At 38.3% G+C, this 22,313-nt stretch overlaps 3 protein-coding genes across 5 annotated transcripts in view; all 3 read right to left on the bottom strand.

The window, feature by feature from the left end:
• ppp2r5eb (protein phosphatase 2, regulatory subunit B', epsilon isoform b) overlaps positions 1-9,769 on the bottom strand; it is a 19,768-nt gene extending 9,999 nt beyond the window's left edge. Inside the window, exons 1-2 of the mRNA XM_083539238.1 lie at positions 9,307-9,769; positions 1,388-1,548 (exon numbers count right to left, since the gene is read on the bottom strand). Of these exons, the coding sequence (XP_083395364.1) occupies positions 1,388-1,544 (157 nt within the window). The 5' untranslated portion in view covers positions 1,545-1,548; positions 9,307-9,769. The remainder of the gene's footprint in view (positions 1-1,387; positions 1,549-9,306) is intronic.
• A 2,270-nt stretch (positions 9,770-12,039) lies between these two features.
• Positions 12,040-15,438, bottom strand: wdr89 (WD repeat domain 89). 3 transcript variants are annotated; one of them, XM_083539694.1, is made up of 3 exons: positions 14,770-15,438; positions 13,178-13,819; positions 12,040-12,711 (listed from the first exon to the last, which is right to left on the bottom strand). In XM_083539694.1, exons 1-3 carry the CDS (start codon positions 14,798-14,800, stop codon positions 12,215-12,217), a joined length of 1,170 nt encoding a protein of 389 aa, XP_083395820.1. In that variant the 5' UTR covers positions 14,801-15,438; the 3' UTR covers positions 12,040-12,214. The 3 variants fall into 3 exon arrangements, with proteins under 3 accessions (XP_083395820.1, XP_083395819.1, XP_083395821.1); XM_083539693.1 differs by having other exon boundaries at positions 13,178-13,861; positions 14,770-15,425; XM_083539695.1 differs by having other exon boundaries at positions 13,178-13,863; positions 15,167-15,244.
• Positions 15,439-18,366: 2,928 nt separating this feature from the next.
• LOC310725080 (macrophage mannose receptor 1-like) lies at positions 18,367-22,313 on the bottom strand. The gene is made up of 7 exons (XM_083539692.1): positions 22,267-22,313; positions 21,795-22,151; positions 20,607-20,942; positions 20,043-20,399; positions 19,499-19,828; positions 19,307-19,407; positions 18,367-18,533 (listed from the first exon to the last, which is right to left on the bottom strand). Exons 1-7 carry the CDS (start codon positions 22,301-22,303, stop codon positions 18,408-18,410), a joined length of 1,644 nt encoding a protein of 547 aa, XP_083395818.1. The 5' UTR covers positions 22,304-22,313; the 3' UTR covers positions 18,367-18,407.

Genomic DNA, 22,313 nt, shown 5'->3' with positions numbered 1-22,313 from the left:
TTGAATCAACACTAGGCGATTTAATGCAATACGTTGCAATGAAGAAAAAAAAATGCGATGCCATTCAATATGGTACACAAAGTTCACTTTTCTTTCTTTGGTTCAGACAGACAGCAAATAATTCATTTACTTAAGTGCCTTCTGACTTGTAACGCATAAAAGATTAAATAAAACCAGACGTTCATTTCCTGTTCTGTCTCCAGGAAGATGCAGCTCTACCTCTGCCATGTTCATCTGTATTTTATGCGAGTCTCGGGATGCGCCTCGGTCTCCGTAGTGCTTCGATACGTCATATTCATGTAGCAGCAGCGGTGCTGAGAGAACGCGCTCGAGAATAACAAAACAGTTTGGTTACAAACTATTGGTCACTTTCTTAATAATAAAAGTATAGCACATCTACTAATAATAATATTTAAATAAATCTTTTTTTTTTTTGCTGAAGCAAATACGTTAAAAATGCTGACTTGCATCGGATGCACACTTTTTTAAACCACTGAATCACATCGTTGGCTTTTATGCCGACGCACCGATGCGAATCAGTGAATCTTACCATCCCTAATACACGTACACAATTTGGGGAAAAAATGCTGGCAAAGGTGGAGTCACACAACTATATGAGATGACTTGCGGGCACCTATTACAGCATGACAATGTCCAAAGCTAGTTCCAGGCCTCCCCACCTCACCTACATCACTACCTGCTTTACTAACACCCTTGTAGTTGCATGAATCACACAAATCTCTAGAAGCACACTCCAAAATCTAGTGGAACATCTTCTCAGAAGAGTTGAGTTTATTATAAGAGCAACTGGGGACTAAATGTGGGGAGAAAAAAATAAAAAAGCACATCATTTTATGGTCAGGTGTCCAAAACTTTGTCCACGTGTGTAAAAAAATGATCACAAATTAATTTCATAATTAATTAAATTATTTTTTTATGCAATAAATATTCCACTGAAAGATTGTAATTAAAGCTAATCGAGGTCGTCACAGTTTATCCCGAAGCACTGCTGAAGGATTCCGGACTCTGACTGAAGGCCTTTCCTTTTTTTTCCCTTGGACATTAGGGCAGCCGCAAATCCCAGGTTTATCTACAAATACTTTTACTAAATTGTGAATTCATGCGTGTGTAAAGATGATGAGACGTGAGATAACGTGATCGGGAAAAAACTAAACTTCTTTGATGTCAGACTGAACAAAGGGTCGGCTTCTGGTCTCGTTTGTAATCGGCACTAAAGCTGCTTGCTGTTATTTACAGTGTTTTCCATTGTGCACAAACAACTAAATGAGATTATGTGTGATTTATAGCCTGAATACAGAGATAAAGGGGTGGTGATGATGGTGTGTGTATGTGTGTATGTGTGTGTGTGTGTGTGTGTGTTAGTTACCTTTGAGCAGAGGGAGGGGAGTGAGCTCGATGGGTTTGCCCTGAGAGCGGAACTGTGAGGAACTCTGCGAGCGCTTCTGCTTGGCCTTCCTGACCGATTTTCGGGAGAACCCGTCCACTTTGTCCACTGACGGCGGCGAGGTGGCTGCTGAGGACATAGCCCTAAAACACACGAGCAAAACAATACGTCACGCAATACTTTAGCGAAGCGGTGAAAGAATGTGGATGTCAGAAATGGAAATGAAATTCTATTAAAAAGATCCCTTTATTCATCGCAGCAGCTGAAAAAACCTTTAAACCTACACGAATTGAACACGGAAATTGTGGGAGGGAAAAAAAAAAGTCGATCATTCGAGTTGAAAAACCGAGAGATGATGATCACTTATGTACAATGAGTAGAAAGGACGAGGTTTCCAACATACGGAACATTTTACAGAGTCCACATACATGACATTTACATGTTTTGGATTAACACGTTGACTGGCAAATCTACACGTAGGAAGAATGAAAACTGCTCATGTGTGTATTTTTGAGCAATAATTATTACAGTGTGACCAACAGTATGTACACTCTGAAACCACACTCACATGTGGTACTTCAGTGGGGGGTAAAAAAAAAAAAAAAAAAAAAAAAGGGAGCAACATAATTTCACAAACTGTTACCACAAAGATGAATACTCACAATTGCCTACAAGGTCTTTGTGCGCGGTGGAATGACAATGTCCCTGGACCTAAGAAGCACAAACCTATTCCAGCATGACCGTGCCCCTGTGCACAAGACCAGCTTGATGAAGACACCGAAGGTGAAAGGTTGGAGTCCAAAACACAAACGCTACCTGACCTTTTGAAAACCCTACTGAACACTTCTACTACAAACTGAAACTGGAGCCTCTTTACCTTCTACAGCATCAGTACCTGATTTTACTACTGCTCTAGATCATGGGTCTTCAACCAGGGGTCTTTGGTAAAAATTAAAGCTGAAGTTCATGCACATGTATACATTTTATTCTGTAAATCTATTAAAATAAAAGACAGCTGTGAACAACTTAATGGAGTTTCTTGTAAAATAAATATTTTTGATAGATTTGAAACTATACAGACAATAATGCATGTACTACATGGTTCTAATTGTCTTAACATAATATAACTAGTGTTACCAGTTACACTGTAGCTACTGATTATAGCCCTATATGATTGGTTTCTATTAATATCAGTGGCTATGTTTAACACATTTTGTATCAGGGGGGTCCCTGCCCCATGCCTCTTTCGCCTAAGGGGTCCTTGACCTGATAAACTATTAAGACCGCTGCCCTAGAGGAATGATCACAAGTCTCCGCAGCTTCTTAAAAGAATGAAACTCATAATAACAGTAAAAAAAAAATCAGCACAAAATCTGGGAATAAATCTGGAAACATGGACATACGATTGTGATGGGCAGGTGGGTACAAACCTTGGAATATGACCATGTATATGTCCAAAAAAAATTCTCTATACTCTGTGAAAATACAGTTAAATATGTGATGTATTAAAGACCGTTTACAGTCACTGCACATTGCAAAACCCTGTCTGCATCTTTAACTTCTAATGCGGCATAAACGTGTAAAGCGACTTGCTGCGTGTAAACCGTCTGTAACGTCTTCCCGTTGAGAAGCGTGTATTTTGTGCTGAAGCAAAGCTAAACAATTGTCTCTTACGCCCAGACTTCCTGTTTACTTCCTATTTAGTTCTGATTCACTCGTGTGTACACGCTTGACACTTCTCTCCTATCCTTTCGTGGGTTATGTAACCTCACCAGGAGTGCACTCTGGACACTTCATCCTTTGTGTTATTGTGTCTGTGTGACTTTTTAGAGCATGAGCTTTATAATCATGCATAGCTGTTTCTCTTGAGCAATACGCGTATTCATTTGTTTTCCAATATATTTACACAAAGCATGTCGAAAGTTGGAAAACAAAACACACTCTTATGGTCTTGGTTCAACACACATGCATGATCCTTTTGTTTTCAACACAAGAATTGGAAATTGAATGAATAAAAAGATTCTAGGGAATATGAGCTGAAATTGGACATTACTTGGCTCTAACAGAAGAAGCACACTCTCTCACCCCCACAGTCAACCAGAAAGGTGGAAGCTTAATGGCTTGGTGTTGTTTTAGAGCAGAGGAGGTTGAATATATATTCTGGAAAGTGAAAGTAAAACTGAACTAACATGGCTACAATTATATACCTCAACACCATGCGATTCCGTCTGGACTGCAGCTCAATGGAACCGACTTCACCATACAACAAGCTGAAGCCACAAATACGTTAGAGTGTTATTTAGAGAGCAAACAGTTGCCTAGAGTGTTATCTATCATGGAATGACCTACCCAACTCCTACTGAACTGATCTGGGATGAACTGAATTACAAGAAAGAAATGTCCTACTACTGAAGAACACCTTCGGTGAGCTTTACAAGACACACGGCAAAGTATTTTACCTAAATGCTTGGAGAAACAAACTGTCCGGTTGCCGATATTGCGTAAAGCTGTATATTTGTTTAATAAATCTTGGTAAATCAAAGTATCTTTATAGCGTTAAGTTGCTGGGTGTTTCCAAATTTTTCACAGGTGTGTATTCACACACACACACACACACACACACACACACACACACACACACACACACACACACACACACACACACACACACACACACACACACACACACACACACACAGTTTGAGCTGGAAACTGAAGAAACGTCTTCAAATTTAAATTCCTTTCAAGTGGTTCTGGGGGTGTGCAAACTTTTGCACTCAACATCACATTCCTTACAACCTACGTCTAAGCTTAAAACAAAAATACCAATTTCCTACACGGGATAAGAGGCTTTTGTGGATGTGGTCTGTCTGGCTTCTTTTTGTTTTTTTAAATCACAGTAGCTATTAATACACATGCACACACACAGTAGTCTCAGCCAATTAGCTAATTGCAATTCAGAAGTTTTTCTTGATGTACTACATGCTGAACCTTGTTGAGAGATCTGTAGCATTGACGTACACTTCTGAGTGGCATCATCTCTGGTCAAATGAAGCTTTCTTCCAAGCTTCGTGTTTAGCTCGTACATGCCAAGATTTGGGGCAAAGCTGCATTGTTTCATTTGATTTTACCAGCCGTCCAATCAGAACAGAGCTCATTAACATACAGCATTCTTAAATGAAAGACGTGGAAACAGAAAAACTTGGGGAACAATTAAGATGTGTGGGGATAAATTTTGCTTTTATACCAAGCCACATGAAATTTACGATCAAATTCCTTTTCAGCGCGGTCCCTCGACAGAGCCGGCGGGCGAGACAATGTACTTTGAAAGTTACCTTTTATTCAGCATTTGCGCTCGAGCAGACTGCCAGCGCCGTTGTTCTTGATGCGTTGCATGCGTGTCCGTCGTTAAGTCGGTGGTATGAAGCGAAAGTGCACTTGGCAGCAGATTAAAGCCCTCGTAAACAATTCGGACACGTTGGCTAATGTTTGATTTGCTTAATAAAAGCAAGGCTGAGCATTAATCCGCTACTTCACTCTGTACTTGCGAATAAATATATAAATAAATGCTGTGGTGTGTAAAAAAACCAGAGACTGTGCCACTGTCCGGTTGCCGATATTGCATAAAGCTGTATATTTGTTTAATAAATCTTGGTAAATCAAAGTATCTTCATAGCGTTAAGTTGTCTAGATTGTTGCATATAAATAAAAGGAACAGGCATGTGTCTCTCAAACAACATAATGCTGGGTGTTTCCAAATTTTTCACAGGTGTGGACACACACACACACACACACACACACACACACACACACACACACACACACACACACACACACACACACACACACACCTGCAAAGTGAAGAAACGTCTTCAAATTTAAATTCCTTTCAAGTGGTTCTGGGGGTGTGCAAACTTTTGCACTCAACATCACATTCCTTACAACCCAAGTCTAAGCTTTAAACAAAAATACCAATTTCCTACACGTGATAAGAGGCTTTTATGGGCGTGGTCTGTCTGGCTTCTTTTTGTTTTGTTTTTAATCACAGTAGCTATTAATACACATGCACACACACAGTAGTCTCAGCCAATTAGCTAATTGCAATTCAGAAGTTTTTCTCGATGTACGAATGTCGAAGTACATTGCAGAACTGATTTCTTGCACATGAGCGGCGGTTGAGCAACATGATGTAATACCACTATTATCGATCGCACGCCATATCGTTATATGTGAATAAACACCTACTGTTTGCACCGGGGAGTCCACTCTTAGTCGGTGCTATTCCTTTTCCGATTGGTTCCGAGAGATGCACCACCGAAATCCGCGATATTAAGTCGGGTTCTTTCACAACGATAAAATCTGCCATTCCGCTCCATCACTACGTCTCATAAATCACGCTACGATTCACCGGTCATGTGATTAGTCTTTGGTTCATCCAGCCAATATATATAAAGTTAAATAAGATCCACATCAATTGAGAAACCACAAACTTTATCTGCACGTCAGAGTTTCTGAACAACACGCCTCAAGCTGTTACTAGATCACTACAAATCATCGGTACACGCGTTTTATGGTCACAGCGAACGTTTCCTGGATTGTTACGACACAAATATAAGTCACACAGTCATATTAGGCACATAGCATGCGGAAATTCTATTAAAAAGATCCCTTTATTCATCGCAGCAGCTGAAAAAACCTTTAAACCTACACGAATTGAACACGGAAATTGTGGGAGGGAAAAAAAAAAGTCGATCATTCGAGTTGAAAAACCGAGAGATGATGATCACTTATGTACAATGAGTAGAAAGGACGAGGTTTCCAACATACGCAGCACACAAAATCAGACAGCATTCTTGTGAGACGTCCATCTGTATACCGGCAGCCGTATTGACCGCATCGGTGTAACCGAGACTGCATTATCTGTATATCTAAAAGCAGGAGATTTGTTAAACAAAAAAAATCTTATCATATTACACTCGAAGACATTTCTATGATACACGGTAATCGTGTTTAAAAATGTTTGGTGATACTTCATAATGTCTACACAAACCAGGTTTATATTCCATTTTTATATTTAGAAAAGGAGCATTTGATTTATAAAAAGACCAATTATGTAAAAAAAAGTGTCAAAAAAATTTATAAAATCTGCAACTTTCAAACAGTAGAAAATAATGTTTTTTTTTTTTTTTTTTATGACGTTACTATTTCACATAACATTTTATATACGAAAAATTTGATTTAATACAAAATGTGAACTGTTTATCTATACGCACTTGTACGGGTTCGTCTGATCGTCAGCGGAGCCTCGTGGCTTGTGGTTATTATGCATTGTGTCTAAATATAGCCCAGACTTTGAATAACAAACTTTATCACAAAAGCAGAGGACGCTCGGCGGCCTTGAGCTCGGTGTGTGCGAACGTGATGTTAAAAATCGGGATTCGCCTGGACTTCTCTAATGATTTCAGAGCATAAAGTTCACTGGATTACAACAAAAAGAAATCCCCGACATCCTGTGTTTAAACTGTTACTGAAGCTGAGCTGAGGTTTCTGATGGGCTGATAGAAATGTCAGTCAAACATACTGTCTCAGTATAAGCAGGAGGGGCTTCATCACAATCTGAGAATGGATGAAGTAGTCAAAAGTTTTGCTTGTGGAAATGCACAATATACAAGAATTTTATTATTATTATTATTATTATTATAATTGTGATATTTCGATCTGCACGTTTTGCAACAGTAGATAGAAATTTGCTGTCCATCAAAAAGAGGAGGGGCTGTTTTGTTGGCTGTGGTCATTTCTGAGATTATTGATAATTGATTACATACACAATGTGGCCATAAGTAATGAGAAACCTTTTCCAGCTGTATGTGGTTTTTCCTTAAACTGTTACCCACATATGGTTGGTGTGGTGTAAGTTTTGATTTTAACCAATCAAGGGCCACACCTGAGTCATTGAAAATGAAAATCATTCGATTTAAACAGGTAGAATTTGATGTGCACTTGGCTGGAACGAAAACCAAAACCCTTTGTGGAAATGTTTGGACACCCCTGATATAGACTGTCTCTGAATGCTGTAGCATAAAACTTTACCCTTCGCTATAACTAGGAGACTCAAACCTGTTCCAACATGACCATACCCCTGTGCACAAAGCCAGCTCCATGAAGATACGCTTTACATGGGATGGAGTGGAAGATCTTGAATGGCCTTCTATTGAGCTCTGACCTCAACCCTGCTAAACACCTTTGGGATAAATTTTAATGCTGACTGCACCCCTACTATCCACCTAAAGCAACTTCAGTGTCTGACTTTATTAACACCCTTTCTGGCTGAGCGCACTACACTACACTACAAGCAAACTCCAAAATCTAGTGGAACGTCAAACATCATACCATTAAATGAGGCCCAAATGTAAAAACAAACCAAAAAAAACAACTTATGATCGGGTGTCTACAAACATTCAGTAAAAAAATTAAATAAATAAAAAAGTGGTATAATAGACTGAATAAAGTCTACCGAAGTGCGAACACACGTTGCCTATATAAAGATATAAGCCTCCTAGACGAGGAAGAGACATGTGTTTGGATGTCTAGATAAAAACAGGGCAGTGGTGGTCCAGCAGTTAAGGCTCTGTGTTGCTGATCATAAGGTTGAGGGTTCAAGCCCCAGCACCACCAAGCTGCCACTGTTAAGCCATTGAGCAAGGCACTTAACCCTATCTGCTCCATGGGTGCTGTACCTTGGCACCTCTGACCCCAATTTTCTGACAAGCTATGAGCAATATTCGCCCATGTGGGCAGACACGTTAGGGCAATACACGCCCATGTGGGCAGACACACGTTAGGGCAATACACGCCCATGTGGGCAGACACGTTAGGGCAATACACGCCCATGTGGGCAAAAACACAGTAGAGCAATACACGCCCATGTGGGCAATTTGTCGAGAGATTTCATTGGGCAAACACAAGAGTAGTACAGGATCAGGCAGGGAAAAATATTTATTGTTTTCCTGTGAGGTTCAGACAAAAGATTTGAACAGTCCCTGCAAAACTATTGTTATCCATAACTCTAAAGGAACATAAACTGGCTCTATAGCACTCAAAGTTTCTGGAGATCATCAAGCCACTCGAGTGAATAGGCCCGAATAACCGCAAAAAACTCCTCACTGACAATTTGACATGGCCAGCATCTCCCAAGGATAAATACCAAACACCCCAACGCTGCCTATACAAGTGCACTACATAGTGCACACACCCACAGTCCACATGCACCCTATGTAGTGCACGGTGTGTCAATTTGGAATTTCTTCGTAATAAAAGTGAGTTTCTGCCGTCTATCTAGGAAACAGCCCAAAAGCTCCTGAGGCCTACACGGGCGATTAGCATTATTAGCATCCCAAATCCCCAAACACATGACCAGAAACAACCAAAACACCATAATCATTCTATTCTTTTGAATCTTTCGGGTCAGATTATGATAATATGAGCTCTTAGACGTTTACGAGGACATTTCCATGGCTGTATTCATCATTATAATCCTTAAGACTAACACTGACCCGGATGAAATAATCGCCAGGGCTCAAAACTAGCTAGTAATGAGCAAGTCGTTTCTTTATTTTAATAATTTGATCGCTTATAGATACAACAAAACTGTATATACATATAAATATGTAAAACGTATCGGTTCAATTCGAAAAAAAAAAAAAACGAACCGGAATTATCGTTGCTAAATCGCTAGCATGCTAACCGAGTTCCAGCTCCGCTTCTTGCTAGCAAAGGAGCCGCCAGTGGACTTGGAAACAATCGGCATGAGGAAAAAGCCAACGGATAAACATTTGTATAAATAGAGAAAGTAAATTAAAAAGATTTAGATATTTGACGAAGTAATTTTTCTTCTTTTTTACCTTTTGATCCTCTGTGTTTCCGGGGAACGAAGGAGGAGATCAGGAGGAGTGATGATCCCGTGTATACTTTTTTTCAATTTATTTTGCCTTTTAAAAATGTTCCCCAATTCAGTTTAAATGTCCTACTGGGATGTAGATGAATGCAAAATAAATATGTCTATTCAAAGCTGTCCAAACGTGCCACTCTTTACACTATGTAGTGAGCTAATAATCCTCCGTGTTCCATCAATGGCTGCATAAAAAAAAAGAAAAAACGCGGTTAAAACAGACACATTTCCTGATATTGGAGATAAATCCCGTATGTTTGGTTTTGCTTTCCCGCTTATTCTTCCTTCCAGCTTGGATTTTTTTGTTTGTTTGGGTTGGTTTGGCTTATTTCAATGTTATTTAGGGCGATATAATCGGTTCACCCTATTGTCAATATTGCAGGGCTGAGTCCATGGCACACACATCGGGCTCAACCGTGCTGGCTCGTGTCCCCGCCCACACTCCAGGCTGATTGGTCAGTTTAAAGATTCCCAGCCATACGATTGGATAAGGTGGTGTCAATCATAGAGGGGCCCATTAACGCAGAATGAGTATAGGTTGACGAGTACAGGATGAGGGAGGAAAAAAACCCAGCTCTCACTGCTGAAAAAAAGGTGGAAAAGATTCGCCTGTGGAATGAAGTTAGACTTGAAGTGAGGCCAAACCCATGAATTCATCACAATGCTGCGGCGTTTCGTTTTTGCTCGAAATAATCCCCGTCCGTTTGATTCACTCGAGTATGAAAACGACTCGCACCTCCACACTTCAAGTAAAACTTTTGAGAAAGGAAACTCGCTCACCCTCACTTACAGAGTGGGGCTTTTCTTTTCTTTTCCATCCATCTTACCAAGTATACTAAAAAAAAAAAAAAAAAAAACTATCAACAGGATATCTTCAGTGTCGGCTCTTCTAGGTGTTCGGCACATTGAGTCGATTCGCGAATATAACTTTGTTTTATTTTATTTATTGATTTGCTTGTTTTTAGAATCTTTCAGCCAACTTTATTTCTGAAAAAAAAGACCTCCCATTTTCTCTCCCATTTTATTTAATTGGATTTAGAAAAGTTTACAAACAAAACAGGCCTCAAATGAATAGAAATAAATATCAAATTACACGATAACAAATACAACAGGCCGACACTATTAAGTATATACAGCATATAGCAGTGGTTAAATTAGAAAAAACAAAAAACAACAACCAAATATTAATAATACGTGTAAATAATTCTGCAGAAGTGGTTATAAAACACTATGAGGTACTCAACTCGTTAAAAAATTTGTCTAATCAGTACAAAGAGATGAAGCAATTATTGTAAGTTTATTCACAATGTGAGAAAAAGAAGGGGGGATTTTCAAAAATGAACACATAAATACAGAATTTAGCGTAACCGAGAAGATTGTTCAAGTCATGTTACATATCAACTTTTTTTTTTTTAAACACACCAAACTTAACATGTTTATAGTTAAGTTTGTATTATGTTTATACTACAGACCTAGGGTTTACATGGACATTGCCACACAACATTGTTATTCAAATTAGACAAAACCAAACGGATACAGTTAAAGAAAAGTTATCAGTGGTTTCAATATTATCTTTGCAAAATTGACAAGTTTTACATAATATCAAATTGTAAGCTAAGGAATATATATATATATATATATATATATATATATTCCTTAGCTTACAATTTGATATTATGTAAAACTTGTGTATATATATCTCCACTAAAAGAATGTGTATATGTGTGTGATTCATTATTTTGAAGTAAACCATCTTTTATTTTTGGGAACATTGGAAAACAGAGCTAGATTTGGGTAAAATCTATCAAAGAAAATGCTTCTTATAATCACGCTACTTTAAATTTTTTTTTTTTTATCTCTAATAGAATACGTATCCAAACCCAAAGATGGAAAAGAGAATGTGACAATAGTAAGACAGGATTCCTTTGAGCGATAAAACCATGCTTTTTATGAATGGCATTTATAAATGTGTGTAACTCTAAGATGCAAATCAATGTTTTAGGCAGAAATCATTATAGCCGAGAATGCCACCATGGCATCATATTCAATAAAGAACAAATATTATATTTAATCCAGCTTTCGTAAAATAAAAACTTATAACGATACAAATAAAACTATTGTTCCGAATACAAGTCTTGTGTGAGCTAAAATTGTGAAAAAGACTAATTTTAAACACAGAAGGTCTTGCTGATGGAGGAAAGACAATTTGAAAGGTAGCTTGGACAACTCAAAATCACATTTGATCAAACAGTAAAGAGCACCTACTTTCCCAAATGCCAAAGACGATACTGAAAACCATATATTTTTAAAATTATTACAGGATGACACATGCTTTTTATCCATTTATTGTTACCTTCTGCCATACCGAGCAATGGTGCTTTCTTTTTGAAAGGAGTAGCTGGTAAATGTAAATTTATCCCTAATTTACTAAAGATTAACTGATTTAAGTTGTTTCTAACAGAGTGTGTGTGTGTGTGTGTATATAAATATTAAGGAACTCTCTGTACTGTTTTTTTTGCACTCACCTTGCTAGACTGATTTGTCTCACATTATACAATAGTTTAATTACAGTAGTATTGTTTCTTCTTGTAGTATTCAAAATAGCGTGCACACACACACACACACACACACACACACACACACACACACACACACACACACACACACACACGTAGAAAATACAGAGTTTTGTTTAAAAGAGTTTAATTATGTGCTTAATAACCAGGTGAGTTGTTTGATGGCTTGTAAAAATTATAGATTTTTGCACAAACCCTGGAAAGATTATACAAAAAAAACATTTTTAATAAAAACTTTTATTTAAAATCTACTCCATATTCAATATTCCAGCAAAGTGATGAAAATTAAAATGTATGCTTTTTCTCTCTTTTCAGAGTCTGCTTTCTGTGTGATTTCGCTTTAAGCTGTGCAGACGAGACACTTTTTAAAGTTTCCTTCTTTCCCACACTGATCTCCTCGGCTCCTGCCTTCCACTGCAGCAGCTGGCCATCCTCGCCGCCTGTCAGCAAGGCCCCGCCCACCGGGTCCCACTGAAAACACCTCACCGTGGACGAATGGCCGCCACTCAGTGACTTCATCAGCTTCAGTTCACTACCACTGCAGTCCAGCAGGTGAATCTCTCCACTGTGGGAACCCCCCACAACGACCAGGCGATCTGACTCCTCCTGCCACATTCCACCAACAAAGTAGTCCAGAGTAGTTCCATCAGGTAAAGAGGGGAGGGTTCGCGCGTCGGGGGAACTAAAGAGTGTGAAGGAGTCGTCGCTGTCCAACCGAGACAAATCCCACAGATGGAGGCCTTCGTCGTGAGTCAAACACAGCAGCCGGTCCAGATTTTTACCTAAAGATCAGTTCAAAATTGTGAGTTTTAGGGTCTGCAAGCAGGAAATGAAACTAAAAAACTAATAAAGTGGACCATCAACATTCAGGTTGAGGAGGCTGTTAATTCAGAAAGCTCTCATTCTGTCACTTGTATTTGGATGTTTTTTCACCAAAAACCTGTTTTATGGGCATGACTTTTGAGAAAACACTGATGGTGGAAAAAAATAGATAAATTGACAAATATTCTCACCTATTGTAATATATATGAAATGCAGTAATCAAAGCAGTAATATGATACCAATAACAGTGTCTATGGGCATTGCTTAATATGGTAATATGCACTTAAACAGACTAAAGACAACAGAATTGGTAATGAAACTCCATGAGGCATGTTATTACAAGCAAACAACAATCACTAGCTGTGTGGTAAAGGCAACAAGGCACGTAATTGTTCCCAGTATGCAGAACTTGTGTAGACTGCCTACCTGTCCAACAAAGCGCACTAGAGGAGGAGTCACAGTTGCATGTGGTGATGAGGGCATTGTCTTCTTCTCCCAAACTCAAATCAAACACGTTCACCAAGCCGTCTGTGGAACCCGATGCGAGCCTGTCCGCCTGCTTCGGATGGAAACGTACAACTGTGATGTCATCACTGTGTGACTCCGAGTACACCCCCAGCAGCCCTTCCTTTTTCGCTCCGCCTCCACTTGTCATCCTGGAATCCCAGAAAACCAGAAAGCTGTCTTCGCCCAGCTGCTCAGTCCCAGAGCACACCACAGTGCCGTTACAACTCACGTCGAATGAACAGTACGAGTGATCTGGATCGCTCTTGAATACACAGATCGCGGAGGACCCGGGCCGACGGACATCCCAGCATCGCACTGTCCCATCAGAAGAGCCGGTGAAGAGCATATTCGGCGACGATGGAGAAAAACGAACCCCGAACACAGCCCCTGTGTGGCCCTGATATTCTCCCAAAGCTCGCAGGGTCCCTTTAGCATGAAGGCGAACAACATGATTGGAGCAGGACACAGCAATGAAGTCTGCGGCTGAAAGGGTTAAGTCCAGGATGTATGAAGGATCATTCGGCTGCAAGCGTCTGGAGATTGACAGCGCCTTGAACGTGTCTTCAAGGGAATCCATGAGAGCGGAGTATAAATATTTACAATCTCTAACAACAAAAAATACTCACAAGGTTAATTAGTCTAGTTTTCAACATCCACATGGAATGTCTTAAATAAACCTAATATAACTCAGCGATTTTACACTAACAAGTGCAGTTATACTGAATATAGGCCTAAATGCAGAACGTAATCACCGCCTTGCAGATTCTCTTTATAACCGCATGGCTGCCAATGCGATATTGCTTTTATATAAATTTTTATAAAAATTAGTTTTACCCCTTTAGAAAATATATACACACAGTATCTCACAAAAGGGAGTACACCCCTTCACTACAGACCTAAATCCTTTTGAGCACCTGTGGGTCTTAATTGGAGGATGGCGAAGCGCCATGTGTCTAACATCCAGCAGCTCTGTAATGTCGTTATGGAGAAGTGGAAGAGGATCCCAGCAACAACCTGTGCAGCTCTGGTGAAGTCCATGCCCAGGAGGATTAAGGCAGTGCGAGATAACAATCGTGCTCATACAAAATATTGACAATTTGGACACAGTTTTGACATGTTTATTTAGGGTGTACTCACTTTTGTTGGCAGTTATTTTGAGAATAATGCCTGTTTGTTGAGTTATTTTTAGAGGACAGTAAATCTATACTGCTATACAAACTGCACACTGACTACGCTAAAATATATCCAATTTCATTTCTGTAGTATTGTCCCTTGTGGCAGTAATGGGAGGGGTGTACTCATTTTTGTGAGATACTGTGTGTGTGTGTGTGTGTGTGTGTGTGTGTGTGTGTGTGTGTGTGTGTGTGTGTGTGTGAGTGAGTGAGTGAGATTATATATATATATATATATATATATATATATATATATATATATATATATATATATATATACTGTGTATTATATACTAAACACAATGATGTTATAATAGAAAAAACAACAAGAAAACCCACCTGTAAAACTCAGAGGTTGCTCCCTATACATGGTATAACGTGGATCTCATGTTTACACGCTGCCTACTTCAGTTGTGCGGCAGAATATTCTTCCGCTTCCGCTCCATGTGCAACACTATTAACCGCTCGACACGAAACACCTTCATAATACTTTATTTTATGACTACCATACTGCGTCTGAAATCGTTACTGATCTTTATATAAAGCATGGCAGTTGAGTTCAAAATGTAGGACAAATTTAATTAAAATAATTAACGATTATAATTAATAATTAACGATTATATATAAGGTTTATGACAATTTTGTCATAAACCTTATATTGAAGCTACGTCAACACTAAACCGGATACATTTGAAAACGGCATTTTCGTTTAAAAACGCTCCCCGTTCACACTTACGTTATTAATCGTTTCCCAAAAGTTGCTCATCTTTACTGAAATGTCTGAAAACGCCTACGTCCCTGTACTGCGCATGCCCAAAAATCGTAAGCTACTCCGCCTAGCGTTTATTTATTTTCCGGCTCTTTGAAACGATAAGCCTCTGTTTTTACGGCCCACACTACGACGCGATAACGGCATCTCCAGTAGAGATGATAAATCCGAACTCGTTTACGGATTCAAATCCTTTTGAATCACTCAGTGAACGGATCCGAGTCCCATAAGTCACGTGAATCAGTAGGGACGCTGCCTGCTTTTACGATTAAATTCCACTAGAGGGCAGTCAACAAATTCTTAAAATTCACATCACCCGCTGTTTGCTACGCGTTACGAGTCCGACGGATCTGCTGAATTTCACGTTTCAGGTGGATCAGCCAGGACCAGAACAGCACTCGCAAAATAAGGTCTCTTGTGTTTCTGAACAACAACTGAAACTGAATTTAGTCTTTGGGTTAGTTGGGTCACTTGGCATTACATCCAATTTTGGAAAAGTGTAACAGCTGAAGTTTGTGTTCTAGTGATAGGGATTTTGCCTGCTTTTGCCATAGTCCTTCCACTAGAGGGGGCTGTCTTAGTCCTTAGACTCCACAGAATAATTGGACTCATGAATCTCACTAACACACACCGAGTCACTCGGATCCGACTGTCCAACGCGCTACGAGACCGACTGATTCGCTGAATCCCTCCGTTCGGTGGATCAGCGAGGAGTCGCAAAGGATCCTCATCTCTTGTGTTTCCGACCATACAGGAAGTGATCCGAGTAAATAAAGAGAAGGATTCCTAAATCACGAGTCATATAAAAGATCGATGAATTTGGCAATCTGTACTTCGAAGAGTGTTTGCAAAAAGCAAAAAAAAGCATCACTCTTTCGCTGACCTAAAAAATGTTTCAGTGTGGACGGAAGGTCGAAAGGACACTAAGGACACTCACTACTCACGTACTCATTAAGGACACTTACTAGTCCTTAACTCTGTGTTTTATTTTCGTTCTGGAGTACAATGTTTAATCTCACTGTTTACTGCGTTAGCTATATTTGGTTGAAATGACAATAAAAGCTTTTTGACTTGACTTGACTTGAAAACAGAGAAAAATATGTGTTTTTAAACAAAAACGTGTTAGTGTGCACATGGCCTAACCCTGCACTCATTTCTGTGTTGTGTCATAAAACTCAATTTATTTTTGTCTATTGTTTTGGGGTTTTTTTTTCAATAAAAATTCATAAAAACACAACTGTCTATCACAATTTATTTCCATATTTGAAAACAAAAAAGTAAGTATTTAGTATATGAACACATTCGTTACAGAACATTTTCCTGTCAATGTCTTTGAGATGACTCTAGAGCTAAACAACAAAAATAAAATGTTCTTGGTTCTGTTTTTTTTTGTTAATTTTGGTGAACCTTTTTGTTCCTTAAGCAATACATGGGAAATAAAAAAATGGGGTCTGTTAACATTTAATGTACACTCAAAATCTAACTGCACTGTGGGTACAAACAAGTGAGCAAAGAAGTGAAAAAGGAAAGATGCTGTTCACTCAGAATTTAGTGAATCACCTCTAAATTGCTGACATTTAATACAGTGCACTATATAGGAGACAGGGAGCGGTTTTAAACATAGCTTAAGCATGTTTAGATCATCTGATAAAATGCATAAAGGTTGAAACATGGTGACGTTGATTTATAAGTAAACAGCTCCTCTGTTTTACTCATATTAGGCAGTATTCTAAGTAATAGTGTGTTAATGAGAAGCGCAATAGTTACTGTACCGTACTGTACTTTGTGTATTTACCATACAGTATATATCAGGGGTGGGCAATTAATTTTTACAAGGGGCCACATGAGAAACCTGAATTGTGTCAGAGGGCCACACCAACAATAATATTTTATGGCTGCACCAAAATGAAAATGAAATTCAAAAGGCAAAGAAATCCATAATTTTTTTTGTTATGCCTTTTGCCTTGGCACCATCACTGGAAACTTTCTTGCCTTTTCAAAAACGTCCTCTACCGATGGAGTGCGCATGCTCGGATTGACTTTACTTTTCTGCGACGCGTTCTTCTCATATTTAGAAGGCAATCGGGATGTTTGAATTTCAGGTGATAAATTAAACCCGACTTGGAGAAACTCTTTGCAGATACACCCCCTCTTTTGGTATTTTTGGTAAAAGTAAAATCAAAGAACAAACTCACAGACTGAAAACACCTTCCTTACTAATGTTAGATATTTTATTACGTACAATAACTGCTATACAGAGTGACACAGATCCCAAAAGGCCTATAATGCGCTACAATATTAACACTAACAAACATAAACTATATGCTGTATGTAATATAAGTCTAAGTTTTCTGCCTTTTATAAGGCATTTATAAACTATACAGTTTTATAAATTTTGTCTTCTGTCCTACACTGCTAAGGATGTTGCTCTGTCTCCCTGCCCTGCTGAGGACATCACTCTGCATCCCTCCCTGCCTTGAACTGCTAAGGTGTTTTGCTTTGACTCTGGCTTTACAAAGAACCCTGTTTGCCTGTTCCCTGCACTCCACCGCCACTCCCGAATGCCAAATGGATCTTTAGCCTCTTTGTATGATAGCATATAAGTGATGTGATTGTACAAAGTAAACTTTACACAAGGTGTTTAGGTTCACTGAAACAAGTGGAGAAACACACTCTTCCTGCATAAATTAATTGTCTCTACTTTTTGAATGATACATTTAATTTTTTTTCACGTTAATTTTCACATACTGGATGTGTGTGACACGTTTACCTGCAATGATTACCTAAGTCTAATTTCACAGAAATACATGCTGTAAAAAACATATCTCACCCTCAATGACAATGACACAAACAATGACAGAAAGAATAAAATTGTTCCATGTATGTATATAAAATATAATAATATTAATGAATATTAATAAAAATATGAAAATGCTGGCAAATGTCTAAAATAAAATGTTATCAGTTATTGTGAATTAATCGAATAATTGATAAATATGCTTTAATGTCTCTTTTTTGGTTAGCATGTTGCACAGCTCATGTCATAAGAAGCACTCTACAGATCGAAATCAATCCCAAATCAACTGAAAGAAAAAGACCTTCAAAGAGGTCCTTTTTTGAAGAACGAATGTGATTTTTCATATAAAGTACAATGTAGTAGAATATGAAAAGATGATTACAGATGGAAACCTAGCGTGACACAGAAGCTCTACACTTTTTTCCACTTTACGCCATTAAAATTAAGAACCTTCTTGAAGACACGTCCATCAGTCTCGACTCTCCAGCTGAGTTCAACATTTTGATTCATTCCATTTGCTTTCAGTTTTTGTTCAATCTGCGGGGGGAAAAAAACATACAATTCAGAGTGAAAACACTTTAAATGCCAAAACTTTATACTTTACATTATTGTATGTTGTGATTCATGTCTCCTCCTATCATTGTATTCCTCCCTTATGTTTCCTGATTACTCTCAACTCCTTCCATGTTGACCCTTGATTAGTCTGTCTATTCAAACCCTTGTTTTTTTTTGTTCAGTGTGAAGTGGTGTTCAGTATTAACTAATCTGAATTTGCTGATATGTTTTTTTTTTTGTTCCATGTAGTGATACTACAGTTCTTGCATTGCTGTTTGCTAATCATCCAACCTGTCTGCCTCTTCTTTTAATAAAAGTCATTTTGGCATATTCATAGAAAAGTCATTTTAAGCCAGTCCCATAGGACACCAAAAATCATTAGTAAAATTCATATCACAATGACCATCATGAAAGACTTTTCAATGAATATGCTACTCTATAAAAACAATTTTACAATTGTGGCGGAAAAGTATGTTCTAATATGTGGGAGCAGGTCACCAGATTTCAGGAATTTAAATTTAATACATGTTAATTAAAGTAATGCTCATGGTTTGTTAACTCCAACCACTGCAATAAATATTGTTAATTACAACTGAGATGTGATCAAACTCTTTCCTTTTCCTTTTTAGATGAAAGAATGACCATTTAGAAAAACATGTTACCATTTAATTATTTTTACAAAATATTATAATGTTATCAGAACACTGAATGTGAAAAATGCGGTGAAGCTGTTTAAAGTACTGACAGTCACATACTTCATACATTGCAGCTTGCACTGACACATCATCCAAGTTTGTCATTCCATTTGAAGACAATTTCACCCTTATAATCTGTCTTTTAATCATCTTGTCCACATCTACAGAGAAAAGCGAACAATAAGTCACACAGATGTTTTAAGGTGATTCTTTTTCTCTTGTGCTCAAATCTATTTGGCTGCTGGGACTCACCACCATAGCAGACAAATGGGTGTAATGTAGTGCAGCTGTCACTCATCCATTTTCCAGAATTTCCTGCCACCACAGTAGCACAGTCGCCGGTTCCAACACTTGGTGGTCCCGATGCCCAGTTTCTGAAATGATGGCTCCACTGATCAGACCACTGCCAGTTGTCTAGGAACAAGCCGATCCAGACAGAAACCCATCTACCGACAACATTGTTCACCTGGTTCTGTTCCCAAGGTGAACGGATGCGGGCCAGATCAGTGTAGGTGCTTCTACAGTAACTCTGAGCATCTTGCCAAGTTTTTGTAATATTGACCATGATGTAGCCTGTCCCAGCTGTAACATAATTATGATTACAAGGAGAATATCAAGAATATAAAAGTTAATAGAGTTTCTGTTAATAGTAATCCTTCATTCGAAAATCATTGTTTGATTTCAGAATTTTTGATTGCAGATGGGAAGCTTCAATTTTGTATAATTTGTAAGCTACCAGTTAATCTGCTAATAATTTCTTTGGAAGAAGAAGAAGAAGAAGTATTGGTTGACTCACCACTGTAGCAAACGAAGTATAATGGTGTCTGACAATCAGTATCACTCCAAAAACCATTCATGTTAGATACACATTGTCCAATGCCACTCGGGTTTCTTGTAGCCCAGTTAAAGTAATCACACAGAGGTTCATCTCCTAAAGACCACCACCAGAGATTATTTATTAGTCTCTGCAGTCCGATCCATAAAAGACCATTGTAGCTAAGATCCACTTGATTCATTACACTGTACACATTGTTTACACTGTCCACTGTGGCCAGATCAGTAAACCTTTCTCTACAGTAACGCTGAGCATCCGACCAGTTCTTGGGAACATTTACTGCATGGTAGAGCCCAGGCGCAGGGCCGAGTGACGATGCTAAAGGAAGAATTATGGAGATACAGGTGTTTATGTTTTGAGCATTTTCCATGTTCATGTAATGCAAATTTTCTCATATGTTACTGTGGGGTTTACTGATAAATCAATTTATACATGTCCTTCATGTAAATTAGCATTCAGTTTCAGTTTCTCAGTTATATCTGTTATCAATATCGAATCTTGCAAGCAGATTAAATGGACACCCACCTCCATAGCAAATAAATGGTTTTGGGAGGGCACAATCAAAACTGTTCCATTTCCCTGAGTCAGAAATCACCATTGCGGCACATTGATTACTAAGGCTTGACTCTAGGCTTGAAACTCCAGTCCAGTACCGGAATGTAGAGAAACTGTAGTCAGACCACTGTGCCGAGATCAGTCCAACAAATGCATTTCCACCCAAAAGTGAAATAGCGTTGTTCTGGTCTGTAGATGTTTTGACGGTGACGAGTTCTGCATAGTTTTTTCGACAATAAGCACTGGCATCTGTCCAATTCATGGTACGTGGGATTAAGACAAACTTACTTGTGGCAGTTGGTGAGTCTATTGAAAAGAATAACCAAAAATAACATACAAATTTTTTTGTAGTTGTTAATATGAAGTTTGATCTCATTTGATGCTTAAATAACATTTAAAGAAGGAGTCTCTAGAACAAATAACAAGCTGCATTTTAGTATTAAGCAAAAGAGAGACAGATAGAGAAAGAGAAGGATAATTTATAAAGGATAGCTGCAACTACATAAGTGGGAAGAGGACCTACCTAGTTTATATTGAACTATACATCCATTAACATGTTATATTAGACTTTAATTAAGATAAATGTAATTGTTGGTAAATTGCTGTTATATAAAGAGAAAAAAAAAAACCATTGCCCTTAACCACACACATGAACACAAATTCACTAAATTTCCCGGCCAGGGCAAATAAAACTCAGTCACCTCCCTGACTCTATATAGCACACAGACAAATACAGAGACAGTGCGATTTATTGCTCACACTACTTTCTCAAGGTTACAAAGCTTTTGTGCTATACTATTGTTAATGCTATTTTCTGCGTTTGATCTTGTACTGGTTTCATTATTTTTTAATGTGTAAGTACAGTGCCTGACAATCTTTCACTTTAACATCATTTATTTTATAATAAACCTCTGATTTGATATATTGTATGTATTTCTCAATTAAATGAGTAGGACCACTAATTAGTTATAAATGAACAAATAAAAAAACCTAATATATATTATTTTAATATAAATATAAAATGTATGTAGCTAATGAACTCCATATTTAACCAGATTAAACAAAAAAAAATACCTTGTCATTACTATCCCAAAATCAATACATTAATGAAAAAAGCCAGGAAAGATAATTCACATAATGCAAAGCTTTACAATTTACCATTATAGCAGATAAAGTAGTGGATAGTTGAACAGAACCAATCTTCCAGTCCATTTAAAGTAATCACTGCACATGTTGCTCCATCATTCCCTTCATTTGGCTGGCCAGACATAAAGGGAACTTGGCCTGAATAAGGTTCTCCTGTAACCCAGGTCCAGGTCCTGTGCAGTCCAAGCCACACAGACCCGGTGTACCCAGGAGCTGCACCTGCTGCTAATGCAATCATGCTGTTTACCTCGTCCATACTGTGTACAGTAACCAGATCAATGTATTTCGCTCTGCAGTAGGTTTGAGCATCACTCCAGGTCATGCTCTGACTCACATAGAAGTACTGCAATGACAAAGAGAAACCGAGTCCTGAAGGAAATAAAAAATCTGATGTAAATTGTATACCATTTCAATCAAAAGTTTTATATCTGAGAGAATGTGTAATATATATATATATAATATATATATATAACATGCATCTTACCTGAGAGAAACAGCAAAAAATGCACAGTAGGGTTCATGTCTGAGCTC

This window comes from Silurus aristotelis (genome assembly GCF_946808225.1).
Source record: "Silurus aristotelis genome assembly, chromosome: 4".
Classification (NCBI taxonomy): Eukaryota; Metazoa; Chordata; class Actinopteri; order Siluriformes; family Siluridae; genus Silurus; species Silurus aristotelis.
Note: the sequence above shows the minus strand (reverse complement) of the source record. Positions and strands in the feature narration are given on the sequence as shown.